The sequence below is a fragment of the Panthera onca genome, chromosome A2 (assembly GCF_046562875.1).
Source record: "Panthera onca isolate mPanOnc1 chromosome A2, mPanOnc1 haplotype 2, whole genome shotgun sequence".
Lineage (NCBI taxonomy): Eukaryota > Metazoa > Chordata > Mammalia > Carnivora > Felidae > Panthera > Panthera onca.
Genome location: NC_138340.1, coordinates 134,572,213 through 134,595,656, shown reverse-complemented (window position 1 = coordinate 134,595,656; position 23,444 = coordinate 134,572,213). Strand labels below are relative to the sequence as shown.

The 23,444-nt window shown below is 42.0% G+C and overlaps 1 protein-coding gene across 2 annotated transcripts in view; it reads right to left on the bottom strand.

The window, feature by feature from the left end:
- CAV1 (caveolin 1) overlaps positions 1-4,625 on the bottom strand; it is a 34,799-nt gene extending 30,174 nt beyond the window's left edge. Inside the window, exons 1-2 of one of the 2 annotated variants that reach the window (XM_060632955.3) lie at positions 4,493-4,625; positions 2,902-3,066 (exon numbers count right to left, since the gene is read on the bottom strand). In XM_060632955.3, the coding sequence (XP_060488938.1) occupies positions 2,902-3,066; positions 4,493-4,522 (195 nt within the window). In that variant the 5' untranslated portion in view covers positions 4,523-4,625. Of the gene's footprint in view, positions 1-2,901; positions 3,067-3,781; positions 3,945-4,492 lie in introns of those variants that run through there. The other variant, XM_060632956.3, reaches the window with a different exon arrangement.
- Between the last annotated feature and the right edge of the window lie 18,819 nt (positions 4,626-23,444).

Sequence of the window (23,444 nt, the reverse complement as noted above, 5' to 3'; positions counted from 1 at the left end):
TCTGAAGTTGTGATCACTTTAATCAGAAGAAATTTTAAAAAGCATTCATAGCCTACTATTTTTGGACAAATGTCTATATAGATATCTCATAGTATAGCAAACCTTTAGTGAGATAAACTAATTTTATTGGAATGAATTGTATAGACCAATTTATGTCATTATCACTAGTGGAATAGGTGATAATACTCTACCCTCTTAAAATATAAATTCATGGCATACCCAGCTTCTGAGTTTTCTTTTCCTCCCTAAGTAGCTGTTTTATGAGACTGAAAGGACACTGTGCAGATGAACCATGCTGTTCCTCACACTGTACATCAGTGTTTCATTTCTTCTCCTTCTAGAGTTATTTTTCTAAACTTGGTATAAGAGACTTTTAAAAGTGCAGGGAACTAGTCTGGCGCTGTCCAAAAGCAATTTCCATGATGATGGAAATGTTCTGTACCTGTGCTAATACAGGAGCCAGTAACCTCATATACTGAGAACTCAGATTGTGGCTAGTGTGACTGAGGAACTGAATTTTAAATTTTATTTAATGTTAATTATTTGAAATTGAAATTGAAAGAGCCACAAGAGGCCAGAGATGACAGACTCAGCAGAGGCAGCTTTTATGGAGCTGCTTGCCTTTCAAACAGGCCTTTCCTTACCTGATTTGGTATCCTGACCACTGCTTCTTCTATTATCACATGAAGTTTTAAGCTACTGTGCATTCACAGAACTTGGGATGATTTTGTTATTTTAAGAAGTCTGTGTCATCAAAAGGAAAATTTAGGGAAATTTATTATTTACTGCCATGTACACTGGAGAGAATCATCCCTCTTTCTGTCATTATGTCTGTGCTTGGACTCAAAGAAAAACACTTATAAAATAGGAGTCTCCATAGAATATAGGCCACCCTTCCTGGCTCTACTGGCAGACAGCACTCTTTGGGCAAAATTTGTACTTGTAGCTTGGGTCTGTCTTTGTAGAGCATTCTCTGAAGTCCTCTCTTGACCAAGCAGCTGGTCTCCAAAATCTTCCCAAGGTGGATTTTTCTGTCTAACTGTCTTGTTTTGCTCATAGGAGCAAATGGGAGGGGTTTGCTTTCTCTAGGCCAGCAGGAGCTTGCTGTAACTCTTCCTTTTAATTTTTTTTTTTTTTTTAATATGAGGATCCCCACACTTGCTCTTTGAAATGCTATTCTGTAAACTGCTATTTCCTCTAAGCCTGTTATGCCTTTTTTCCATCTGTGTTGAAGTCTCTTTTCCCAGTGGGGCCTTTCTTTCTCAGCTTAGTCATGCTATGTGTAGAGACCCACATCCACACTGCTGGCTTCTCTGACTCATCCTGGGAGGCTTGCTTGCTCCAGGAACCCCACTCACACTATGGTGGAACAACAGGGAGGCTCCAATGAAGCTGGCCCTTTCTGAAATCTGCCTCTTTTCCTGGCATCTCTTCTCATCCAAAGCTACATGAGACTGGCAAAAAATAAAAATGCCCTGCCCCGCCCCCCTTGCCCCTTTGAAGTGATGCTTCTAGTAAATAGTTTTTATCAACTTTAATTTCCAGTTTATAAACTACTCTTGTTATTGCTGCGGCTTTTAAATATTCCATAATCTGGCTAGTAGAAAAACCCGCTAATGCTCCAGTTTTCCTTTTTCCTCCATCAGCAAGCCAAGAGAGTCAGTTCTGACAGTTACATTTTCCTTCCAGTTACAGGTTAAATTGTTTCCCTTTTTGAAATATATTATTCATAAATGTGAACAGTTTCTGAGCTCTAGCTCCTCCCATCCACAGATAGAAGGCTGGGTACGTGGAAATCACTCATCTGCCCCATTGGCTGTTCTGGGTTATGCAGAATTGGGTCTTCACACTGTAATCTTTCAGGCCAGGATTTTCCTTGGCCTTCCCCACCCCTCAAAGAAAACTCTCTGCCAAGAATGGCTTAGGCCCATGATTTCCCAATCCAGATGGGTTCAGACAATAAATTTCTCTGACTTGATTTGCTAAAAGGGTCGAAGTTGAATAATATAATGATAATCAAAAACTGACCACTGATTGAAATCTAAATTTGGCCAATAACTCCTTCAATTAACTTTTTTTTTAATCACTAAAAACATTCTGAAAGTATAAAAAGGAACTCCAACCTGAGTGTCCCATTAGCTGAGGGAAGGCTGACTCAGGTAGTCACTGAAGAAACAATTTTATATACCTAACTAGAGGTGTCTATGGGAGAAATCAAGAAGTACACATTATTTTTGGTTGTGTAAATTAGCTTGATTGTGCATGAGTACAATACCTTTCCAGTTAAAATACCTTTCATATGTATAATATTATATCCTATTATATATAATATGTACTATATGTATTACTTGTACTTAGTCTGAAGCATTTTTACCCACTGTATTATTTTCAAGAAAATATCTTGATTGGAGCTACGATAATCTGCCCACTCTGCATTCCGGTTCTCATCTTGGCACAAGACCTTATGCAATGACCTTACTGCTTTAATTCTATGTGCAATAGGGCACCACCCTTCACTAGACATTAAGCCTGGGAATAGACAGAGGGTGACCTGCAGGGCAACTGTCCCACCCTCCCGAGGAGTGTGGGTCAATCTGTTGCAGAGATCCAGAGGTTCATTTGCCAGGAGAAAAGTGCAGTTGTAGGAAAAGTGCAGTTATATGAAACTCCATTAGCGACATTCCGGCTGAACTAGCCAGCAGGAGGGGGGAGGGGATATGTGACATTTCTGAAAACTGCTGGAGCTCCCACACATCAAGCCCAGAAAACGATATGTGTGGCAAAGGTACAGAAGGATGCACAGCCTGCTTGCCAGAAGAGAGCTGTCCCAACCCTGACAGCGTCTCAGGGGCGGGGGTGGGGTGGGGGGGCGTCCTTTATAAGCTGGCCGCCTCACCTTACCTTGACAACGTCGTCATTGAGATGCTTGGGATCGCGGTTGACCAAGTCGATCTCCTTCGTGTGCGCGTCGTACACTTGCTTCTCGTTAATCTCTTCTGCCATGGCCTTGTTGTTGGGCTTGTAGATATTGCCCTGTTCCCGGATGGGAACAGTGTAGAGATGTCCCTGCGGAGGGCAGACGGCCAGGAGGGGGAGGGTGGTCCGGGCAATGGGAAGAAAATTTCAAAAAGGAAAACAAGTGATCAGAAGTCAGGCTGGCGGCGGAGCAAACCTCGAGGCTCAAAATCGAACTAACCGCTTCGGCAGCGGTGGCTCAGCGCACAGTAAACTCCTTGGCGCCGCTAGCTTTTTAAGAGGATCGAGCAGAGGACACCACACCCCTCCGTACCAGGCAGGGAGCTCCTGTCTCCCCCGCCCGCCGCCAGGGGTCAGGGCAAACCCCGCGGCGCAATCAGCCCAGGCCCCCGCCCAGCGCGCGCCCTGCCGGAGGTACCCCGCGGTACCCCGCGGAGACCCCAGCAGGCGAGGGGATCCGATCTCTGACGTCTGTCCAGCCACTCTTTCCGCCACGCCACGCTCGCCCCGAGTGCTTCACCTGCTCCATTTTTCCGTCCCCCATTCCTCCTCTCAGTAAGCTCTTCCAGTTTATCTTTCAGATCCAGGTTGAACACCCCCGACCCAAAAATGGGCTGTCCCCATTTTTGTTGCTTCCAGGTCGCATATCCCTCGCACCTGTTCGCGCCCCACCCCCCAGTCTTCCTCTGCGCTCTTTGTCCCTACGCTCTCTCCGCGCTCGTAGTGGTCACAGCCCGAAAGCCCCCATCTCTGGGCCAAGCCATGTGTCAACCCCCCTAAACTCCCTAGAACAATGGTATCTCACCTGCACTGCGCCCTCGACCCACCCTCAGGTCACTCCTAGGCTGCCGGCCGGTGGTTGAGCGGCGGCCCTGTTTGGGAAAACGAGGTCTCCACACTCGGGCGGAGCCCGAGCGCAGGAGGGTAGTTGGACCTGGTGGTGGTAGTTGGGGAGAGTAGAGCTCCATCCTTCTCCAAACACCCCCTCCAGGCGCCAAGATGCAGGAAGAGTTCTTGAGGTGGCCCAAGAGCTTTGGAAAGTGCAAACATGACTCTGCCGTTCCGGCCAACCGGTCCAGGTGCCTGGCGGGGAGTCGCGGGGACCGTCCCCAGGATTGCGGGTGAATGACTTCCCACCCTGCGTTCCAGCTCGCCGCCTCCCAGCAGTCAGGGATTGGACGGTGGGAGTCCCGAAATAAAGCAGCACCCCGGACCCACCTAGAAATACGTCCTCGGTCCGGCAAGCAGACCTAATTTCAGGACCCCCGTCCTCTTTTCCTCCTCTCTCTAGTTTGGGGGGCCCAGGGCCCCTTTCTCATAGGAAAATCTAAAACATTCCTGCCTTCTCTTCAGCTCCCCGCCCAGGCCCATTCCTCAGAGGTGCCAGCGCGAGAGGAGTGTTCTAAAGTCAAGAGAGGGCTGGGGCAAGGAAAGCAGTCGGAATATTTGGAGTGGGAGATAGCAGGAGACACTTCTTGTGCTCTCCAGGGCCCGGCGCGCACCCACCCAAGCCTACCTCGGAGTCTACGTATTTGCCCCCAGACATGCTGGCCCGTGGCTGGACGAAGGCTCTGAGATTTCCCTGGGCTGTTATTTAAGGGAACTGAGGAAGGAAGATCTTGTATTGTATGGGGGAAAAAAAGGCGCTGGCGGGGGGCGGTGGCTGGGAGGGAGCCTCCTGGCCGCCGGCCAAGGGTTTGTTCTGCTCGCGGTTGGCCGGGACTTGCGCTGCGCCGGGTCTAGGCACATCCCCAAGGTTCTGGCAGCGGAGGGTGGGGAGCGCCCGCAGGGAGGAAAGAGCAATGAAAAAGCGTTTCACCCGCTCTGAGTTGCTTGGGCAGATATTTTAAACCTGGGGCAAGATTTTCCCAGTTATGAACCACTGAGAGGCGTCCTGCGGAGAGCGAATGTTTTTGCAGTGCATCATCCCTGAAGGGGTGGGGAGTGCAGGGACACGGCGCACAAGCAGAGATGCCCAGTATGGGCACCAGAGCTTCAGAAAGAATTCTGCTCTGTTCTGAGCCGTTTCTTCCCATCGCCCAGGTTCCATCTCTGATCAAGACACAGCTATCTCCCTGTTCCACAGAGGAAGGGATGAAAAATGGCCCGGGACCTTTAGGTGCATTTCGTCTAAACACAAGGAAGGAATTTGTGTGGGCGCGCGTGTGTGGTGTGCTTTTGGTGACAATCCTTTACATCTAGTCGGTGTGGATGGGAAACTTGGAGAAGCAGGCATGTAGAATTTAATATTTCCCAAACCACTTCTGAAATTCTCCCAAATGCTTTGAAATAAATGAAAATGTTAAAGTTTACTGTTCTTTTTGGAACAAAGGAAATTTATGCCAACACGTTATGCCGTATTTACAAAATAACATAAAATATTTACAATTGTAGAAATATTTAACTGGGGCTGCAAGTTTATCATAGAGGAGTTTTTTCTAATGTACTTGGCTGTGAGTTACAGGAGACTTGGTTTTTCTACTGTTTGATTAGAAGTTTAAAAAAATTGTCAGCATTTAAAATGCTCTATCTCTTCCTGAATCTGGGGCTGCTTTCTTTATTATAAAGCAACATAAGAATTAAACAATAAGCAGTCATTTTACATTTGAGCTATCATGAGTCAAGATATTCGCTATTCAGAAAGGACACTTTAACTAAGGTTCCATATACAATCAAAAGTAAAATTATGGCTTGAAATAAAAAAGCTGAGAACAACCTGAAGGGGCACAGGTTACATTAAAAATAAAGGCAGTCTGTACATACAGGTGGGGGCACAAAAGGAGTGGGGGGGGAAAGAGGAATAGAAGATGGAACACTTAGAATTAATTATCTAGATGGAGAGAAGTTACGAAAATATAAAAGAAAGTATAAAGGACAGGCTATTGTTGATAGCAAAAAAACAATATAACTTAAAAAAAATTTTAATTACATGTCAGGACAAATATCACAAATGTTGGCATGCATGACTTTGATTTTGCTGGCTAGTCATTATTAGAATACTGATGATCTCCTAAAATATTGGGATTTTAAATGTTTATTTCTGCCAAATTCCATTTCTAAATTCTTTGAACAAATTGTGTGTTAACAAACATGATATGCTAGGAAAGAGTGGTGTCAGCGTCAGTGTGTTGTGTGGTGCCCAGTCTACCTCTAATGATTGCTGAAAAACTGCTGTTCATCTAACTCTTCCTTCATAAGTGTTGGTTGCAAAGCAGTTGTGGTTATGTTCTATGGAAAAATGTGGAAACCCTTTCCCATCTATTGTTATTCAGTCCTCAGCTGTGATGAGTAATCTTGACTGTGAAAAAAAGCCAACAGGAACTGGGAGAGAGTGTGTCCTGCATTCCAGCAAGGAATGGACTTTCCGGGGAGGCCTGTGAGTGAATGCTTAACTAGCACTCACCGGAGGGAAATCCAAGGTGGAGTCAAATCAACAGCAGCACACGGAATCATAATGATCACTGAAGCGTTGTCAATGCCAGAATGAATTCCTAATGAGAGGAAAAACCACAAACTCTTCATTAACCTGCCTCAACAAGAAGCTAGAACCAAAAAGAAACAGATTATATGGTTTGTAATAGCTAAATTGGGGAACTGGCTCCAACTTCATGAGAAATAAAGATAGGAGAACATTGTTAGCATAGGTATAATATTTGAAATGAATAGATGATACAGAAAACAAAATATTTTTTTTGATACCCTTGCAGATAACTTTAGGTTTGGAGGTAAGTCAGTAACTTTCACCAAATCATTTACTAAAAAATGAGTGTATGGCAACTCATTTGGCCTATATATATTTTTTTATTTAAATTTTTTTTTCACGTTTATTTACTTTTGAGACAGAGAGAGAGACAGAGCATGAACGGGGGAGGGTCAGAGAGAGAGAGGGAGACACAGAATCTGAAACAGGCTCCAGGCTCTGAGCTGTCAGCACAGAGCCCGACGCGGGGCTCGAACTCACCGACCGCGAGATCATGACCTGAGCTGAAGTCGGCTGCTTAACCCACTGAGCCACCCAGGCGCCCCAAAAGAAACAGCCTTAAGGTCAGCTTATGCATTATATGTTACTGAAAATATAGAGCTAAAAGGGACACCATTCATCCAAATCCATCTGTTTTAGAGATGAGGAAATTCAAGTCTAAATACATGAAAATGATTTGTTCTTAAGGAGTTTTGTGGGGTAATGAAACATTTTAAAGTTGATAAATAACGAGAGCACCTGTTAACTGATGGGGTTTTGTGATGGGGGTTTGATGCTGATGGCCTAGAGAGAATTCTTGAAGATGTCTTTGGTGCAAAAAGGTGATTTTTATTAAAGCACGGGGACAGGACCCATGGGCAGAAAGAGCTGCACTGGGGTTGTGAAGAGTGATCCATATATACTGTGGATTTGGGGGAGAAAAAGTCAAGGGGAGGTTTCTTAAAGGGATTTCCATATGCTAAAGAAGACTCATAGATAACTGGAGGCCTAGCTATTGTCAAGCTAAGGTTGTTTTCCCTTCTAGCAAAGCATTAACACTAAGACAGTAGGGCATTCCTGGACTTTAGGTTATTAAAAAGATTGCCTTTTTTTTTTTTTTTTGTAATTGTACTAGGTTATTTGTAAACCGATGAAGACTCTTATCAGTTTAACCAATTGTTTTTTGTCCTTTCCTTTGTTCCTGGACAACCAGGAGTGCCTGAGGAATATCACATGTATCCCACCTTGGGGTGGGTGGGGGGTGGTGGTGTGCTAGCTTGTGCTTGGCTCTCAGCTTGCCTTATGGTCCCTTATCATTAACAGTTTCTGGGACATAGGATTTTTAAGCAGCCTGGTGAGGACCTACTCATGGTAAAACTGTGAAGTTAATTGGGGCACCTGGGTGGCTCAGTCAGTTAAGCGTCGGACTCTTGGTTTTGGTTCAGGTCAGGATCTCAAGGTCCCTGAAATCCAGCTCCACATTGGGCTCTGTGCTTCCAGCTGACAGCATGGAGCCTGCTTGGGATTCTTTCTCTCCTCTCTCTGTACCCCCCATTCCTGAGTGCAGGCACACAGAGAAACACGTGCTCTCTCTCTCTCTCTCTCTCTCTCTCAAAAATACACATTAAAAAATAATTGTGAAGTTAATTGCCCTTTGTGTTCTCTTACCTTCTCTAGCCTCCTCCTCCTACCACCTTCCTGCCCACCCACCCCCACCTCTCCAGCTTTCCTTTCCAGTCACCATGAGGTCCTGTTATGCTAAACTGGCTTCATCAATTTCCACTCTAGGATTAGGAGTCTAAGGTTTGACTACTTACAATGGTTTTAAGAAGAAGCATCTTTCCAACATTTATCAACACTCAAAAGCCCAAGACTGCCCAAATATGACTTTGTCAGTGAGTTCAGAAAAGGGATTACTGTTTGCATCATAACAGTGGTTATCATGTAGCAGTGACTCACACACAGCCAGGACACCAAGGCTTTTCTTTCTAGGAGGCAGCTTTTTTCGTACCATCATGGGCTCAGTGGGCTAAGACCCAAAAGGCTGAGCCCTGAGCACAGCTAGGGGCTGCCTTTTGTACAATTTTTGCTCCTTTGTCTCCCATATATGGTAACATACAGTCTGAATGGTTGGTCTATGTTAGAGTTGTGATGTTGCGCACACACACACATAGCCAGGCTGCCTTCCCTTGTCTTAAGGTATTCACCACATTCCTTAGGGAGGGGCTCTGCCACATTCCCCTCTTCGATGCTTGGACCCCCTATTTTGGGTCAAAGAGCATTATCTTGGTTTAGAGGTTTATATTTCCATAACATCATCACATGCATGGCAGTTTTCCTTTCAACCATTACCTCAGTGAGGCTGGAGACAGACCGTATAACCAGGGGAACTAGGCACGGTAGGATTAAGTAAGCTCCCAAAATCAAGAGGATAATACCTTTGAGGGTTTTGAATCCCCTGAGAGTTGAAAACCGTCCTCCAGATAACTCCCTGGGGTCCCAAACTTTCCAGCTCTGGACTGGGACATGAGCAACATTTCTCATTCTATCTGTAATCTCCTCTATGACTTTTCCTTGGCCTGAGAAGTGGGTATGGTATAGTGACTCCCTGGCCTGATCTGGTTATGCGAATGCATGGGTCACAGGATGAGGAATCTAGGTCTACAGAAGGGATCCAGATTAGAAGAAACCAATACCAATGAAGTATCCTATCCACAAAGGGAAGGTAAATGCTAACAGAAACCTGTCGCCACACTTCCAGCCAGTCAGGGCAGCCTCTGCCAATCCTGTGGTGAAAAGTAGAGCAAGAATTACAATAACAGTGAGAAACAAGGGGCAACAGTCATCACAGTAAGGAAACAGATATAGAAAATAAGGACAGTTTATTTGTTCCACTGGGCCATCGATTCCTCAAGCTTCTGTGTAGATTAGTCAGCTTCCGGAGTGACGAAAGCAGGGCTGCAGTCTCCCAGAGCCTCTGGAGTTGCGAATTGCTTCTTCCATATGGTCAGCTTACAACGCGTTATTGGATCAGGAACGCACTCCCAGTTTCGAGATGCCGGCTTCACTCTGTTGTGGTGAATTCAGGGACCCACCTCGGCTACCTTTACTGCACTAGGGGTGGACAAAATGACAGTGAACGGGCCCCTCCAGAAGAGTTTTAGGGGCTGGACATTCTACTCCTTCAACCATACAGCATCTCCTGGTTTAAAGGGGTGAGCGTTTGTGGTCAGACTCAAAGGTAACCACTCCCTAATCCAGTGATGTAAGGTGGTTAGGGTAGAGCCAAGAGCCAGCATCTGTTGCCTTAGGGGTAGATTGCCTATCTCATTTAGATCCCCACTTATGCCCTTGATAATGGGGGCAGGGTGCCCATAAAGGATGTTATAAGGGGAGAACCCCATCTGCTTCATGGGGCTATGCCTGATCCTTAACAAGGTGATTGGCAACACATTGTTGCCAACCAGCAGTGTAGGTGGGTTTCCTGACAGTTTGCTTAATTGCTGCTTCAGGGTTCGGTTCATTCATTCCACCTTCCAGGAACTCTGGGGTCCCTATGCCGTGTGTAACTTCCACGTGATCTTTAACCCCTTTGCCACCAGCCGCACCACCTCAGCTACAAATTCTGGCCCATTATCTGATCCCATAGTGATAGGGATCCCAAATTGAGGAAGGATTTCTTTTAGAAGAAGTCAGGCCACTTCACATGCCTTCTCTGTGTGAGTAGGGAAGGCTTCCACCCAGCCTGAGAAAGTGAACACAAGACCAACAGATATTTATAATCTTGGACCCAGGGAACCTCAGTGAAGTCCACCATCATATTTTCAAATGGGGCTCCCCCAACACTCTGCACCCCTGGGGCAGCCTTGGGTCCCTGATGTGGGTTATTCCAGGCACAGGTTTCACATCACTGACATATTTCTTGGGCTATGCTGGAGAGTCGAGGGATGTAGAAATATTGGTTCAACATAGTCTTGAGAGCTGTCTGGCCAATATGGGTTTGATCGAACTTCTTGACAAAAGCTGGAGCTAGAGCCTCAAGAATTGCTACTCGGCTGTCTTCAAATTTCTACCATCCACCTGGGAGGTAGCTTCCATTTTCAGTCTTAAACCAGGTACTCTCATGTGAGTAATTAGGGTCCCATTCTGCCCAATGGGACAGTGCAGTGTTTAAAGCCACTGATTTGTTGTTCCTTTGGAGGCCACAGCTTTACCTCTTGTTCTGCCTTATGGTTTCCCCATTCAGCCGTGGAGACCCCTTTGATGTCCCTGGAAATGCATGACTGCCACTCTTTTAGGGGCTCACACAATGTCTAAGAGTTCAAGGAATTCCTTACCATACTTTTATGTCTTTTCCTCCTGAGTTTATTAGAACCTTCTCTTTATATAAAGCCCCATGTACGTGGAGGGTGATGAAGGCATACTTAGAGTCTGTTTATATGTTAATATGTATCCCTGACACCAGTTGGAAGGCTTGGGTTAGAGCAATCAGCTCTGCCTTCTGTGCCAAAGTCCCATTTGGCAGGGGTTTGACCTCAATGATAGAATTCAGGGTCACCATGAAGTACCCTGCAAGGCTTGCTCCCTCTTTCACAAAACTACCATCAGTGAAATACTCAGTATCGGGCTTCTTGAGGAGCTGGTCCCTCAATTCTGGTCGGTTGGAGAACACCTCATCCATGACTTCAATGCAGTCATGATCTGGTTGACCTGGCCCAACAGGCAGTAGAGTTGCAGGATTTAGAGTCCACACTATGGGTTCTCACATAGCATTCCCTGATATCTCACCATCCTGGTGTTGGTTAGCCAGTATTGTCCCTTGTGTTCCATTAATGTCAATACTGAATGTGGCACTCAGACAATTAATTCTTGTCCTATAGTTAACTTGTCATTCTCAGACACTAAGAGGGCCATGGCTGCAAGTGCCCATAGGTAGGGTGACCAGCCTTGGGCAACAGAGTCAAGCTGCTTGGAGAGATATGCCACCGGGTGATGCCATGACCCCAACATCTGGGTTAGGACTCCCACGGCAATTCCAATACATTCATGAATGTACAAGAAGAAGGGCTTGGACATGTCTGGGAGTCCCAGACCAGGAGTGTTGGCAAGGGCCCATCTGATCTCTTCAAAGGCCCTTTACTGTACTTGCTCCCATAACAGAGGTTCCCACTCTCCCCCTTTTGTGGCCTCATAAAGGGGTTTTGCCAAGAATGGGAAGTTAGGTATCCAAATTCTATAGAAACCTGTGGACCCGAGAAATGTCCAAACCTGACAAGTCAACGGGATGGGGATGGAACAAACAGCTTGTTTTCTCTCCGGGTGGGCTGAGTTGGCACTGCCCTGGGAGAGGTAAAAGCCAAAGTACTTGATTTTCTTTTGACAGATTTGGGCCTTTTTCCTTGAGACCTTATAGCCAGTTTCCCATAGGAGAGTAAGGAGTTCCTTCCATGCAACCCTCCGAGCCCTTCCAGCCAGCAGTAAGTCATCTACGTATTGAAGCAAGACACAGCCATATTGATCTGCTGGGAAGGCTCTTAGGTCTGAGGCTAATGCAGTGCCAAAAATAGTTGGGGAATTTTTGAACCCCTGAGGCAGTCTTGTCCAAATCAACTGGCCCTTGTCTTTGGGTGTTCTTCCCTCCGCGCCCCCTGGTCACGGTTGACAAACACTTTAGTTGCTACTTCCAGCAACTGAACAGCATTCATGCTGGCAAAACCTTCTAGCTTTTGCAGCTTGTACCAGATGTCCCTTGGGGCTGACCTATGAAAGCCACATTGACCATCAGCTGCTTAATGGTGCCTCTGGATCAAAAGGGGTGTAGAAATGAAATGCCTCACATAGTCTCTCAGAACTGACTCTGGCTCTCCTTGGGTCCCTGGAGCACTTCTGATGTTTTACTCATATTTATGGCCTTTTCCCCACTTCCTTCATGCCATTTAGAAGGGTTCCTTGATACCATTCAGCCTTTGCAAGCTCTCCATCTACACTTGAGTCATTTGGGTCCCACTTGGGGTCCTCCCCGGGGAAGTGAGCCCTAGCATAAGCCTGGGTGTCTAGCATACCAGCCAGGGCACTCTCCTCTAACCATTTTAGGGCCACTTGGGTAATTCAGCAATGCTCCTCCATGTCAAAGGGGGTCAGGAAGAGTTGGTGGCAGTCCCTCCAGGTACGTTTATGGGTTTGAAATATGGACTGCATTGGTTCAATCATGGCCTGCAGCTTCTCCATATAGGAGGGAGTATGGCGCTTCTAATTTAGGAGGTCCAAAGTAGTAAAGTGGTAAAGGTCCGTAAAGGTAAAGGGCAAAGTGGTAAAGGGTCCACAAAAACACTCTGGCCTCCTCGGATATGGCCTTCCTAATCATAATAGATGGGTCCCCTAGTTTCCCTCAGTGGCATCTGTAGGGCTCCCTGGTGTTGCTGCAAGGAGGGACTGTCTCCATTGGACTGATCTTCTAATTGCCTTCTGGGAGTAGTATATGAGGTTAGGACTGGTGGTCCGGGAGAGCCAGTCACATCGGGAGAGGCCAGTGGTGCTAGAGGTGGCAAGGCCTTCGGACTAGGGGCAGGCTCTGGTGGGTTTTCAGCAGCTGAGGTGGCTGGAGGCGCAGGTGGCAGTGAGGGGTACAATGGGGCATATGGCAGTGAGGTTTCCGCAGGCTCTCCCAATGGTATGGGTTTTTCAGTTTTGGGCTAGCATTTGGAAGAAGCCATGACACGAGCCATCATAACTTTACAGTTCTCTTCAAAACAGACTTTCAGCCAAGGCAGCCTGGATAGGACCAGGTTTTGCCAACAGTCAATGTAAGGAAATTGGTTGGGGTGGCCTGGACCCCCCACAATGACCCTGAACACTAGGGCCAACTAGTGTTGGCCCTTATCAAGTGAATCTTTGGAGGGCCAGCCCACCCTGAATGATGGCCAATCAATTTCACAAAATGTCTGGAGCTTTTCAGGAGTTAATTTCATACCACAACCACCTGAATATCCCTTTTGAAATTCCTCAACATACACTCCAGGGGAATCAGTTTACTCTGCTTTCTACCCATTTCCTCCCACTAAGGGACAGCTTTCATGCACAAGAGAGGAAAAAGGGGGAAGGGAAGGACTAATTTGGAGAAGACACACACTCACTTTGTCTGTTTCTTGCCTATCTTCTCTCAGAGATATTTCGGGCACCTCTTGACATTGGCGGGTTGTCTTGGGCCTTTCCATTTTGAGTATTTTAAATGATTTTTTAAAATTTATTTTCTTAAAAAATAAACAACTATTTTTACATTTAAAGACCTTTCTGATCACGATGGATGAGAAAATATTCTTTTCATACTATTTCTTTAAACTAACTTCATTCTGCTTATTTGTAAAATGGAAAACATATTGATATCTACCCAATAGCAGTGCTATGAACATTTAATGAGGTAGATGCATTTAAAGTGCTGAGGATAATGCCTAAATCATTCCAGATGCTAGGGTTAAGGACACATATCAGCCTACAGATTCAGAATTAAAATAAATGTATTTTACTTTAAAGTATTTTTATTGTAAAATAGTTTATCCACCCAAGATACAGCAAATAGTGTAATGAACACCCACTATCAAGTTTGATCAAATAACATCATTTTGCTTTATTTGCTTCAGATTGTTTTAAAATGGAAAATATAGATACTACTGAATTCCTTTGTGGGATGTAACTTTCTCTGTTTTTTGTAACTATGATAGTAAAAAAAATAGGATAAAATAGGCAGAGAGGGAAAGGATTAGGACCTGAGGTCCCTGGGTGGAGAAAGACCTATTTTGGAACAATGCTGGGAGTGTCTGCCCACAGCAAAACCCTTCAGGTGACTCCCCCTCAGGTTTCCTTCAGGAATTTGACAAAAGACCTGACTAAAAGTAAGTAAAACCTATGACCCACAAAGAACTGGTATGGCCATAGACCCCTCATACAATGGAAATGAGCCAATCAGGAATGGACAACCCAGCACCTAGAGTTATGCAGCCAATAAGGATAAAACCTGAGAAGAAACAAAGGGGAAGGACAGGGGAGGGGCGACCAGAACCTTATAAAACAAGGACCCTTGCCTATTGTCGGGAGGCTTTCACTTTCAAAGGTAAAGAGAGCTTTCCTACTATTCTTCCTTTCTAATCTTATACTCTAATAAACTTTTGCCTACTGCTCATTTTGTGTCCACCTCTCATTCTTCGAAGTAGTGAGATAACGAATCATGGGTATTGTGGTAAAAAAAAAAAACAAAAAAAAACCCTACAACATAACTGAATTTAATTTCTTTCACAAACCCCCATTCCTTCAGATGGCAGAAACTTCAGCTCAGTCCATTTCTGGTTTTTGTCATTTTGTTAGGATTGCGCCTAAATTCCAGGGGTATATGAATTGCCAACGCATCTCAGGGTGAATCTATGGAGGAGTCTCTTCCTTAGCTGTGCATCTTAGATCTGCTGATAGGTACATCATCCTATCTGTCCTCAATCATTGGTCCACTCAGGGCACTGCTACCCTGTCCTTCATGGTCATTCAATACACCTGTTAGGACTAAAGACACTTTTTGCTACTTTTGTTTTTTTCTTGGGCTCTATTTACATCTAATGAATTTGGGTGGGCAGGCTGATGTAGCAGCATGGAGCCTCCCTTGGTGAGTGTGGTGTAGAGAAGAAATGCCCTTCCTTGGTGCAGAGAAACTCTAGTGGGTTGCTGTCTCACAGGCTCTGAGCACAAATAACTCAGCTATTAGATCCTCTTCATTTATCTGGGCCTGGGCTAAAGACACACATGTGTCAAAAATCATTTTGCTTTTTTTTCCTCTCCCTTGCACAGGAAGGCATACTCACATATCACCTGATGGGATTTTGGAGTGATGGGTTCAGAGCTGATGGCCAAGAAAGAATTCTTGAGATGTCTTTGATGCAAAAAAGGTGATTTTATTAAAGGAAAGGGACAGGACCCAGGGGCAGGAAGACCTGCTCTGGGACCTTGAGGAGAAACTGGTTATATACTTGGGAGTTGGGGAGGTAAAGTCAAGAGGAAGTTTCCAAAGGGATTTTCATATGCTAAAGAAGACTCACAGGATCCTGGAGGCCTACCTATTGTCAAGCTAAGGTTGTTTCACCCTCTAGCAAAGCATTCACATTAAGACGGTAGGGAGTTCCTGGAGAAATATTATACTCCACCTGCCCCAAGTATTTGTCAGTAGGCTGCAGGTTATAAGGAAATTTAATTTTATCTGCCATTTCCTTCTGTCTTTGTTTCTTACATCAACACCCAACTTTTTTTTTTTTTTTTTTTTTTTTTTTTTACATGCCCTGAATTCCCCCAGGGCATTCACCAAGGCTTTTGGAATCATGAAAAGCTTTATCTCTGCTTTTCTGCTGTAAGATCCTTCCCTAGGCATGGGGTGGGTGGGGACAGGGGAGGGCTCCAGGGGCATCCAGAAAAGAACCTAAGTTAAAATCTCATAAGTGTCATCATTCAGTTTTCTTTTTTCCCTTCAACCAAATCCTGCCAAGATTTTGCCAGTAACATTACTCTTAAGTTCTATCTGGTATTTCTGAATTATAACAAAGCCTAAAACTCAAAATTTAAATATAGTAGAACTTCTGCCAATATTTATATTTTATTGATAGCCTTGCATTAAGGCTTTTATCCTTCTAATTAACTAAAAATATTGATGGTGGAATTATATATCTGGCCTTTAGCTATCATGTCTGTTTACTTTATAATTTTTGTATCAAATATTTTGTTATTCAAGACCAAATCAATCTGTCTGGTTATGTAATATGATTGAAAGAAGATTAATTCTTGGGAAAACTTTTGGGTAGCAAATCCTGTGTAGAAAAATACAATTCTTTTTTGTGTCCTAACTAAAATTGGTAAAGGTATAGTTGTATTGTACACACTAAATCAGTGCAGGTGAAGCTTTATGGCTATGTCTGAGTGATATCACAATAGCTGATTAAAAGTGAAAGATGATGAGAACGAATACTTTTTAAAACTTTTTTAAAAATTAAGAAATTTTTAAGATTTTGTTTATTTTTTAATTTGATTTATTTTGGGGGGATGGAGAGGCAGAGAGAGAGGGAGACAGAGGATTCAGGGCTTGAACTCAAGAACTGTGAGATCATAACTAACAAACTGTGGTCGGACACTTAACTGACAGCCACCCATGTGCCCCTCAACCAACACTTTTTTTGTCATCATATATCCAATGCGTATTTTAAAACTGAATTTTAGGGTGTTTCAATCAACTATTGCTACAATAACTGGACATAAATAAACTATAAAACTGAGTAGCTCAAGAACAACCATTTATTTATGTAATTCTACGGGTTGGGTGGTCTGGGGCTCAGTTGAAGTAGTCTAAGGTGGCTCTGGGGCAACTCTGCTTTTCATTCCAAGTCTGTGCTGTCTCTGTTCCATGTCTCTGTCCTCCTTGGACCAGCAAGCTATTGGATAAGGTTCTTCTCATGATCAAGAAGTAGCAGCTATGAGAAGTAAGGGAGATGATTCATTTTCAGAAATACCAAATAAAAGCTGTCTGGTCTAATTAGCAATAGGTTTGCAACCTATTGGAAATATGTACAAACTGCCCCGACCTCAAATGGAGTTCCAAACCCTTGGACACTTCACTTTCTGGTTCTTCTTACCTTCTCCATTTTCAGGGCTTATATTCATTGCAATGAGCATGCGCCAAAGAACAGAGGGAGGAGGGACTGAAAATCTCTGTGTCACCTTAGAGAATGTACATTTATTCCAATCAGACTACTTCTTGCCTTAGATTGGCATAGGCAACTTCCTGGTAAGGCTGTAACCTCTGTAGTACTCAGCCAATGAGGAACCAGGGGAGGGACTTGCACACTAAGAGATAAATTTTCAGCCGTAACTGCCCAGAGTATGCCTGTCCTTCAGATACCTGCTCTTGCAAGAACGTTGATGAGAGCCTCCCTTCATTGTGCTCCCAGTCTCGGTGTCCCTCCTTTGATTGTGTCAATGGGCTTATTTCTAACACAGCCACAAAAAGGGAGAAGGAAAAATATGAACAGGTTCCTAGAAGCCTAGAGCTGGAAATAACACATTGTTTCTTCTACCCCCTTCTGTGGACCAAGGCAAGTCACATGACCTCCCCTAAAGTCAAGCAACTTTCATCAATGATGAGGTCATAACAAGGATGTGAATACAGGAAGGTGTGAAGAGCACAAATCTACATTAAATGTATTAGTCATTAGGAACTGGTTTTTGGTTTTCAATTTTCCATGTTTTAATCTAGTTTCTGAGCTATAACCTTTTGCTATCTTTTATTTAATTCTCATAAAGCTTTATATATTAAAAATCTTCCCATTAAATAGTTGGTAACAAAAAAATATCTCTTAGTCTCAAATGCAAACTTCAATATGAAGATTCTCACATATGATGCTTGACAGAAGGCCTCAGAGAGAGGAGCCTAGACCAGTCACAGGATGCACTCTCTTGCCTTAAAGCAGAATGTGATTTTCCAGATAGTTGACAGTTTCAAAACATTAGGCTATCTCTTGTTATCATTGTCATTGCCATTATTATTATTCTGGATTAATTGCTCTGGATTATTTTTATTATTATTGTTCTGATGAAACTTGTGGTTTTCTTTGAAAATGTAGCAAAATATCTCTAAAAGTAGGTGTTCAAAACCTACAGCCTTACATTTTCTTTTACCTGTAAAATTTTTTCTTTGAGACATTGTCTTTAACAAATTATATTAAAAACAAAATCATAGAACAATCTGGTTTTTCATCTTCAAAGTAAATTTAAATATTGAGAAAATGATAAATTATAAGCAAACACAAATCACATTGAGTTCTTTTTAATTTGTGCTTAGATCCATGCAAAATTCCAGGTTCAATTTAGGATCTCATTATGATGACATAAGAAATCAAATTAACTGCTGTGAAATTGAGCTATCTACCTACCTTGACTATTTTAATAACCAGATTATAATAGCCCTAAGAAAATAACTGGTCTAGTATTCTTTAAATAGGGAAAATCTTAGTCCAAACTTAGAGTGAAATGGTAATATAACCTAGGCATAATGCATTCAGAAAGCATGAAATAAGAGGTAAATAAATATTTGGCTCATTTTTTCATCTAGATAGATGTATATCAATAATAAAAGTAGTAATTCCAGTCTTATCTAATCCAAGACTGAAAATATTTAATGTAATGCTTGGATATAGCAATTTTCAGAAAAATTGGGGTCAAGTGGTGAACAAGATTACTACATTACATCTAACTGAGAGAGGTAGAATATTTAGATATGTGGACAATGACTACATTTCCTTCTATTCAAGCAAAACAAAATTATGAGCACCCTTTAGAAATATGGAAACTATAAGTCTTATCCAACTTACGACTAACTCATAGAAAAACCTAGTAGGATAATGAAATACAATATGATATAAAGTAATATAACATATATGTGCAATATTTACCATTTTATAATATACTGTTAGAGTGTTTAAACAGCATATTAGAATATCACATATTTTATTTTTACAAATTTAAAAATTCCATTTTAACTATAATGAAATGATAAAGAATAAAATAACATTATCCCCTGAATACTACTAAAAATTATAAGGAGATACAGATGCTGTATTTTTCTTAAGTTAATGTAAATATTTGGGAGGATGCCTCCACAAAAGCCCTTTGTTTTGTAATCATCTGGCTTTAAGTCAGAGCTCCATTAATAACAAAGGAAACTCTCTTTCCTTTTGGCCCTTTCCCTAGTAAATAAAGTATTTACCAGGAGTTGCTTTTACCTGGGGAAATTTATCTCTACAGCCACTCCCTTTGAAGCAATGATGCTTAATCATAAAACATTTCACTCTTAAAAAAAAGTGTGTGTGTGTGCACACACACACGTAAGTTAATTTGACCATTAAGTTTTTTCACTAATTTCAGAGACAATTTGTGATTACTAATCACATACTGGAGGAAGGGATTAATTCTGCACTGCTGGCTTTGCCTTCAATCAATTCAGCTCACTTCAGAGGAAATGTGAATGTGTTTTAAAAGCAGGTGTGGGGGATTATAGTTATGGACAGATTGTAGAATCCTTTGATAGGGCCCAACAAATATCTCTGTCAGTTTCTTCTTTTCTGTCTGCAGCTGCTTCATGGTCTTCTCTCTCCATGTCTTACTCAAGCTTTACTAGGACTATATTACTCAAAGTGTGGTCCAGGGAGCCACAGCATCGGCATCAGCATGGCCTGAGAACTTGTTAGAATTCAGAATCTCAGGCCCAGTTCCTGATTTACTGAATCCAAATCTTGACTTTCACAAGGTCTCCAGGTTATTTGTATGCACTTTAAACTATGAGAAGCTGTGATCTAGGGGAAACTTGAAAATGCACACTCTGAGGGCATTTTAAAAGCAAGAGTTATGACAGCAAATACTACTTTCCAATATAAGAACTATAATTGAAGACCCCCCCCCCACCACCACCACAATTACATGCAAAAATAACCTTTATGTGATGGGAAGAACAGTAGAACTGAAGCCTAGATGACTTAACAGGGAATCCCAACTCCACAAGAGGAAGTAACAAACATACTATTAAAGAAATATTTGTAAACATGTTGAAGGAAGCATCATTTAAGGGGGAACCCTACAGGCTTAGTTGGCCAAGTTGCTTGCAGAGAACTGGCAGTTCTTTTCATTTCTATAAACTGAAGTCTTCTTGGATTGTGAAATCAAGAATTACAAACTGGGTAGCAGCCAACATGATTTTTTTTTTTTTTTTTTTTTTTTTTTGCTATGAAGGTCTTGAGCTATATTAAACTATCGTGTTAGCCACACCCAAAAAGTATTGACCAGTAATAAGAATTGAGGCAGAACTAGCCTGTTAACTTTATAAGAAGACAGAGCAGTTTCTTAGGGACTGCTTTAAAGTAGCCCAACCTCGTCTTGAACCATGAAGTGTTTCATGCTGGGCAAACCTCAGAATTCCTGGTTCATTCATTTAATCCCTAGTTAAATGAATATGCAGCAATGAACCTGCCTACATTTAATCTGTCCCAGATAGATTAATGCTCATCATCCCCAAAGTTCTTGCAGGAAAAATATTTTACAATCTTCTTTTTACCATTTCCCTTTGTTTGAATATATTTATGATCACAATCTTATTGTGTGTATATATCTACTGTAATAGAATTTTCATTAAGAGAATTCCACTTAGGCTTTCTCTCAGAAAAAAAATAGTTTTAATAGAATCGTTATCTTTCATGTTTCATGTGGCCCTTTAATCACTTTTAGAGTAAATAGTACCAATAACTGGCTCTTTTTCAGTGGTCTATTTCAAATTTTTAATTATGATAGGATCTTCCTCTCATCTAAATAAAATGTAGGGTGCCTGGCTGGCTCAGTCGGTTAAGCATCCAACTTCGGCTCAGGTCATGATCTCACAGTTTGTGGGTTTGAGCTCCAGGTCAGGCTCTGTGCTGACAGCTCAGAGCCTGGAATCTGCTTCAGATTCTGTGTCTCCCTCTCTCTCTACCCCTCCCCTGCTTGTGCTCTGTCTCTCTTTCTCTCAAAAATAAATAAACTTAAAAAATTAAAAAGTAATAATAATTACAATTGACTTTTATACCCTAAGTATTCCAGTCTCTGAAGTAAAAGCTGGCAAATCATCACAGATATATCCTAGAATCACTGGCTTATAAACTACGAGTTTGTGGTAGTTTTTCTAAAGGAGTATTTTTTTAATAAAATTTCAATAGAAAAGGGGCGCCTGGGTGGCTCAGTCAGTTGAGCTACTGACTTCGGTTCAGGTCACAATCTCATGGTTCGTGAGTTTGGACCCACATTGGGCTCTGTGCTGAACAGCTCAGAGCCTGGAGTCTGCTTTGGATTCTCTCTCTCTCTCTCTCTCTCTCTCTCTCTCTCTCTCCCCCCCTCTCCCACTCATGCTCTGTCTCTCAAAAGTAAATAAACATTAAAAAAAAGTATATAAATAATTCAGTTGATTGCTCACTTGTTTCTTTTGCATGATAGCAAATGATTTTTTGGTCTTTTATTTCTGATGTTTTGATTATGCCCTTTTCATACAGTTTCCACCCCCTGCATGGCCCCTACACAAGGAGCCCATGAAATTGGTTGAGTATGCTAAATACTCTTTGGAGATTTCCCCACATTGTTTTTATTTGTTTATATTATTTAACCCCAAATGATGTGTCCTATTCCTGTGACTGCCTCAGCTAGATCATATCTAAACTGGAGACAAAGGTTCAGTTTATCTTATGCTTCATTTTATATATTCCAGTGTTACGACTTCTCATCTTCAATATTGCTCCCTATTTTAATATTGATTAGTTTATGGCTGTTACTTTCGAGAAAATATGAATGTAAAAAATATTTGCCACTACAGACATGTTAATTTGGTGATTTCTTTACTTGGGTGCATTGTAGTTTACAAAGTTTTAGTCAGAAAGAATATTAAATTTTGTTAAATAAATAATTTAAGACAAAGTTCTAAAAACATCAAGATCATATTGTATGGTCCATTTAGTTTTTCTTTGTCTCATAGCAAAACTTTGTAAACCTTTACCCTTTAAAGCCATCTAAAGTGTTCAATTCATTGGACTGGACAGGAAAGGGGAAGAGAAGAAAGAGAAAAGGAAGAGAAGAGTGGGCAGATCTGTTCTAGCCATTGCCAATACTGGGAAATATAAAGTCCATGCCCTATGATAGGCTCTAGGATAACCATTATTGCAAAGCACAGACAGCATTACTATTTTAGATATGAGTGAAAACTCAGGGGGATAAATAAGAATCGGGGTCACAATACTTGTTATCACTATAGAAAAAAAAGTTTACTAAATTTTTATTTGGGTACAATGGAATACTACAATTTTGTTCTACAATAACACTGAATACCTTAGTAAAAATTACATATACATGTATAACTTTTTACTAATACATATATATATATACATAATATATATAATATATATACATATATACATAATATACATTATATATATATATATATATATATATATATATATATATATATACACAAATGCTGACTAGCACATTCTGCTATTGCAATTTTAATTTGTACAAACCTATTGCAAAGCAGTTAGACAATATACAACTACACCATTAATATGGTTGTATACATTAATCCAGTTTTTCTTCTTTTGAAAATTTATCATGAGCAAATTACGCTATAAGAGGAAACAAATTTATATCTGGTTTTCTTTGGGATTTCCAAGATTAAACAACTGCCAATAAGATTGGATAACATATTAAAAGATGTACAAACTGACAAGAAATTTCCAACCAAATAAGAAAAGATACAAAATATGCCCTCTGTTTAGAAAAATATATGCTTAGGGGCACCTGGGTGGCTCAGTCGGTTAAGCATCCGGCTTCGGCTCGGGTCATGATCTCACAGTCCGTGAGTTCGAGCCCCGCGTCGGGCTCTGTGCTGATAGTGCAGAGCCTGGAGCCTGCTTTGGATTCTGTGTCTCCCTCTCTCTCTGCCCCTACCCTGCTCATGCTCTGCCTCTCTCTGTCTCAAAAAAAAAAAAAAAAAAAAAAAAAAAAAATTAAAAATAAAGAAAAATATATGCTTAGTCTAAATAGAAATTATTACTATAATTATTAATATTTTATGTGTCAAGCTGTCAGGTATTGAGGAGAAATATCATCATTGTGCTTTTGATACATATTAAGGATGTCTTTGTTAAAGATAGTGAAATTTTATGAAATTTAAAAAAGGTAAGAATAATGATATTTGAAAAATATTTTTCTGACCTAAGCTAGAGTGTAGGGCCTAGAGCACAGGTCATAAAGGGAAGGAAAAGGTGTGCTCAGGAGAGCACGGTCTAAGGCTAGGGGAGGGCTCAGGGATCATAAGGGGGCAGAGTGAAGAGGGTACAGGGAACTCAGTTACCAGCCTGAGGGGAGCTCTTACCACTGAGGACTTGGAACTGACTCCATTGATGGGAGAAAGGAAAAAAAA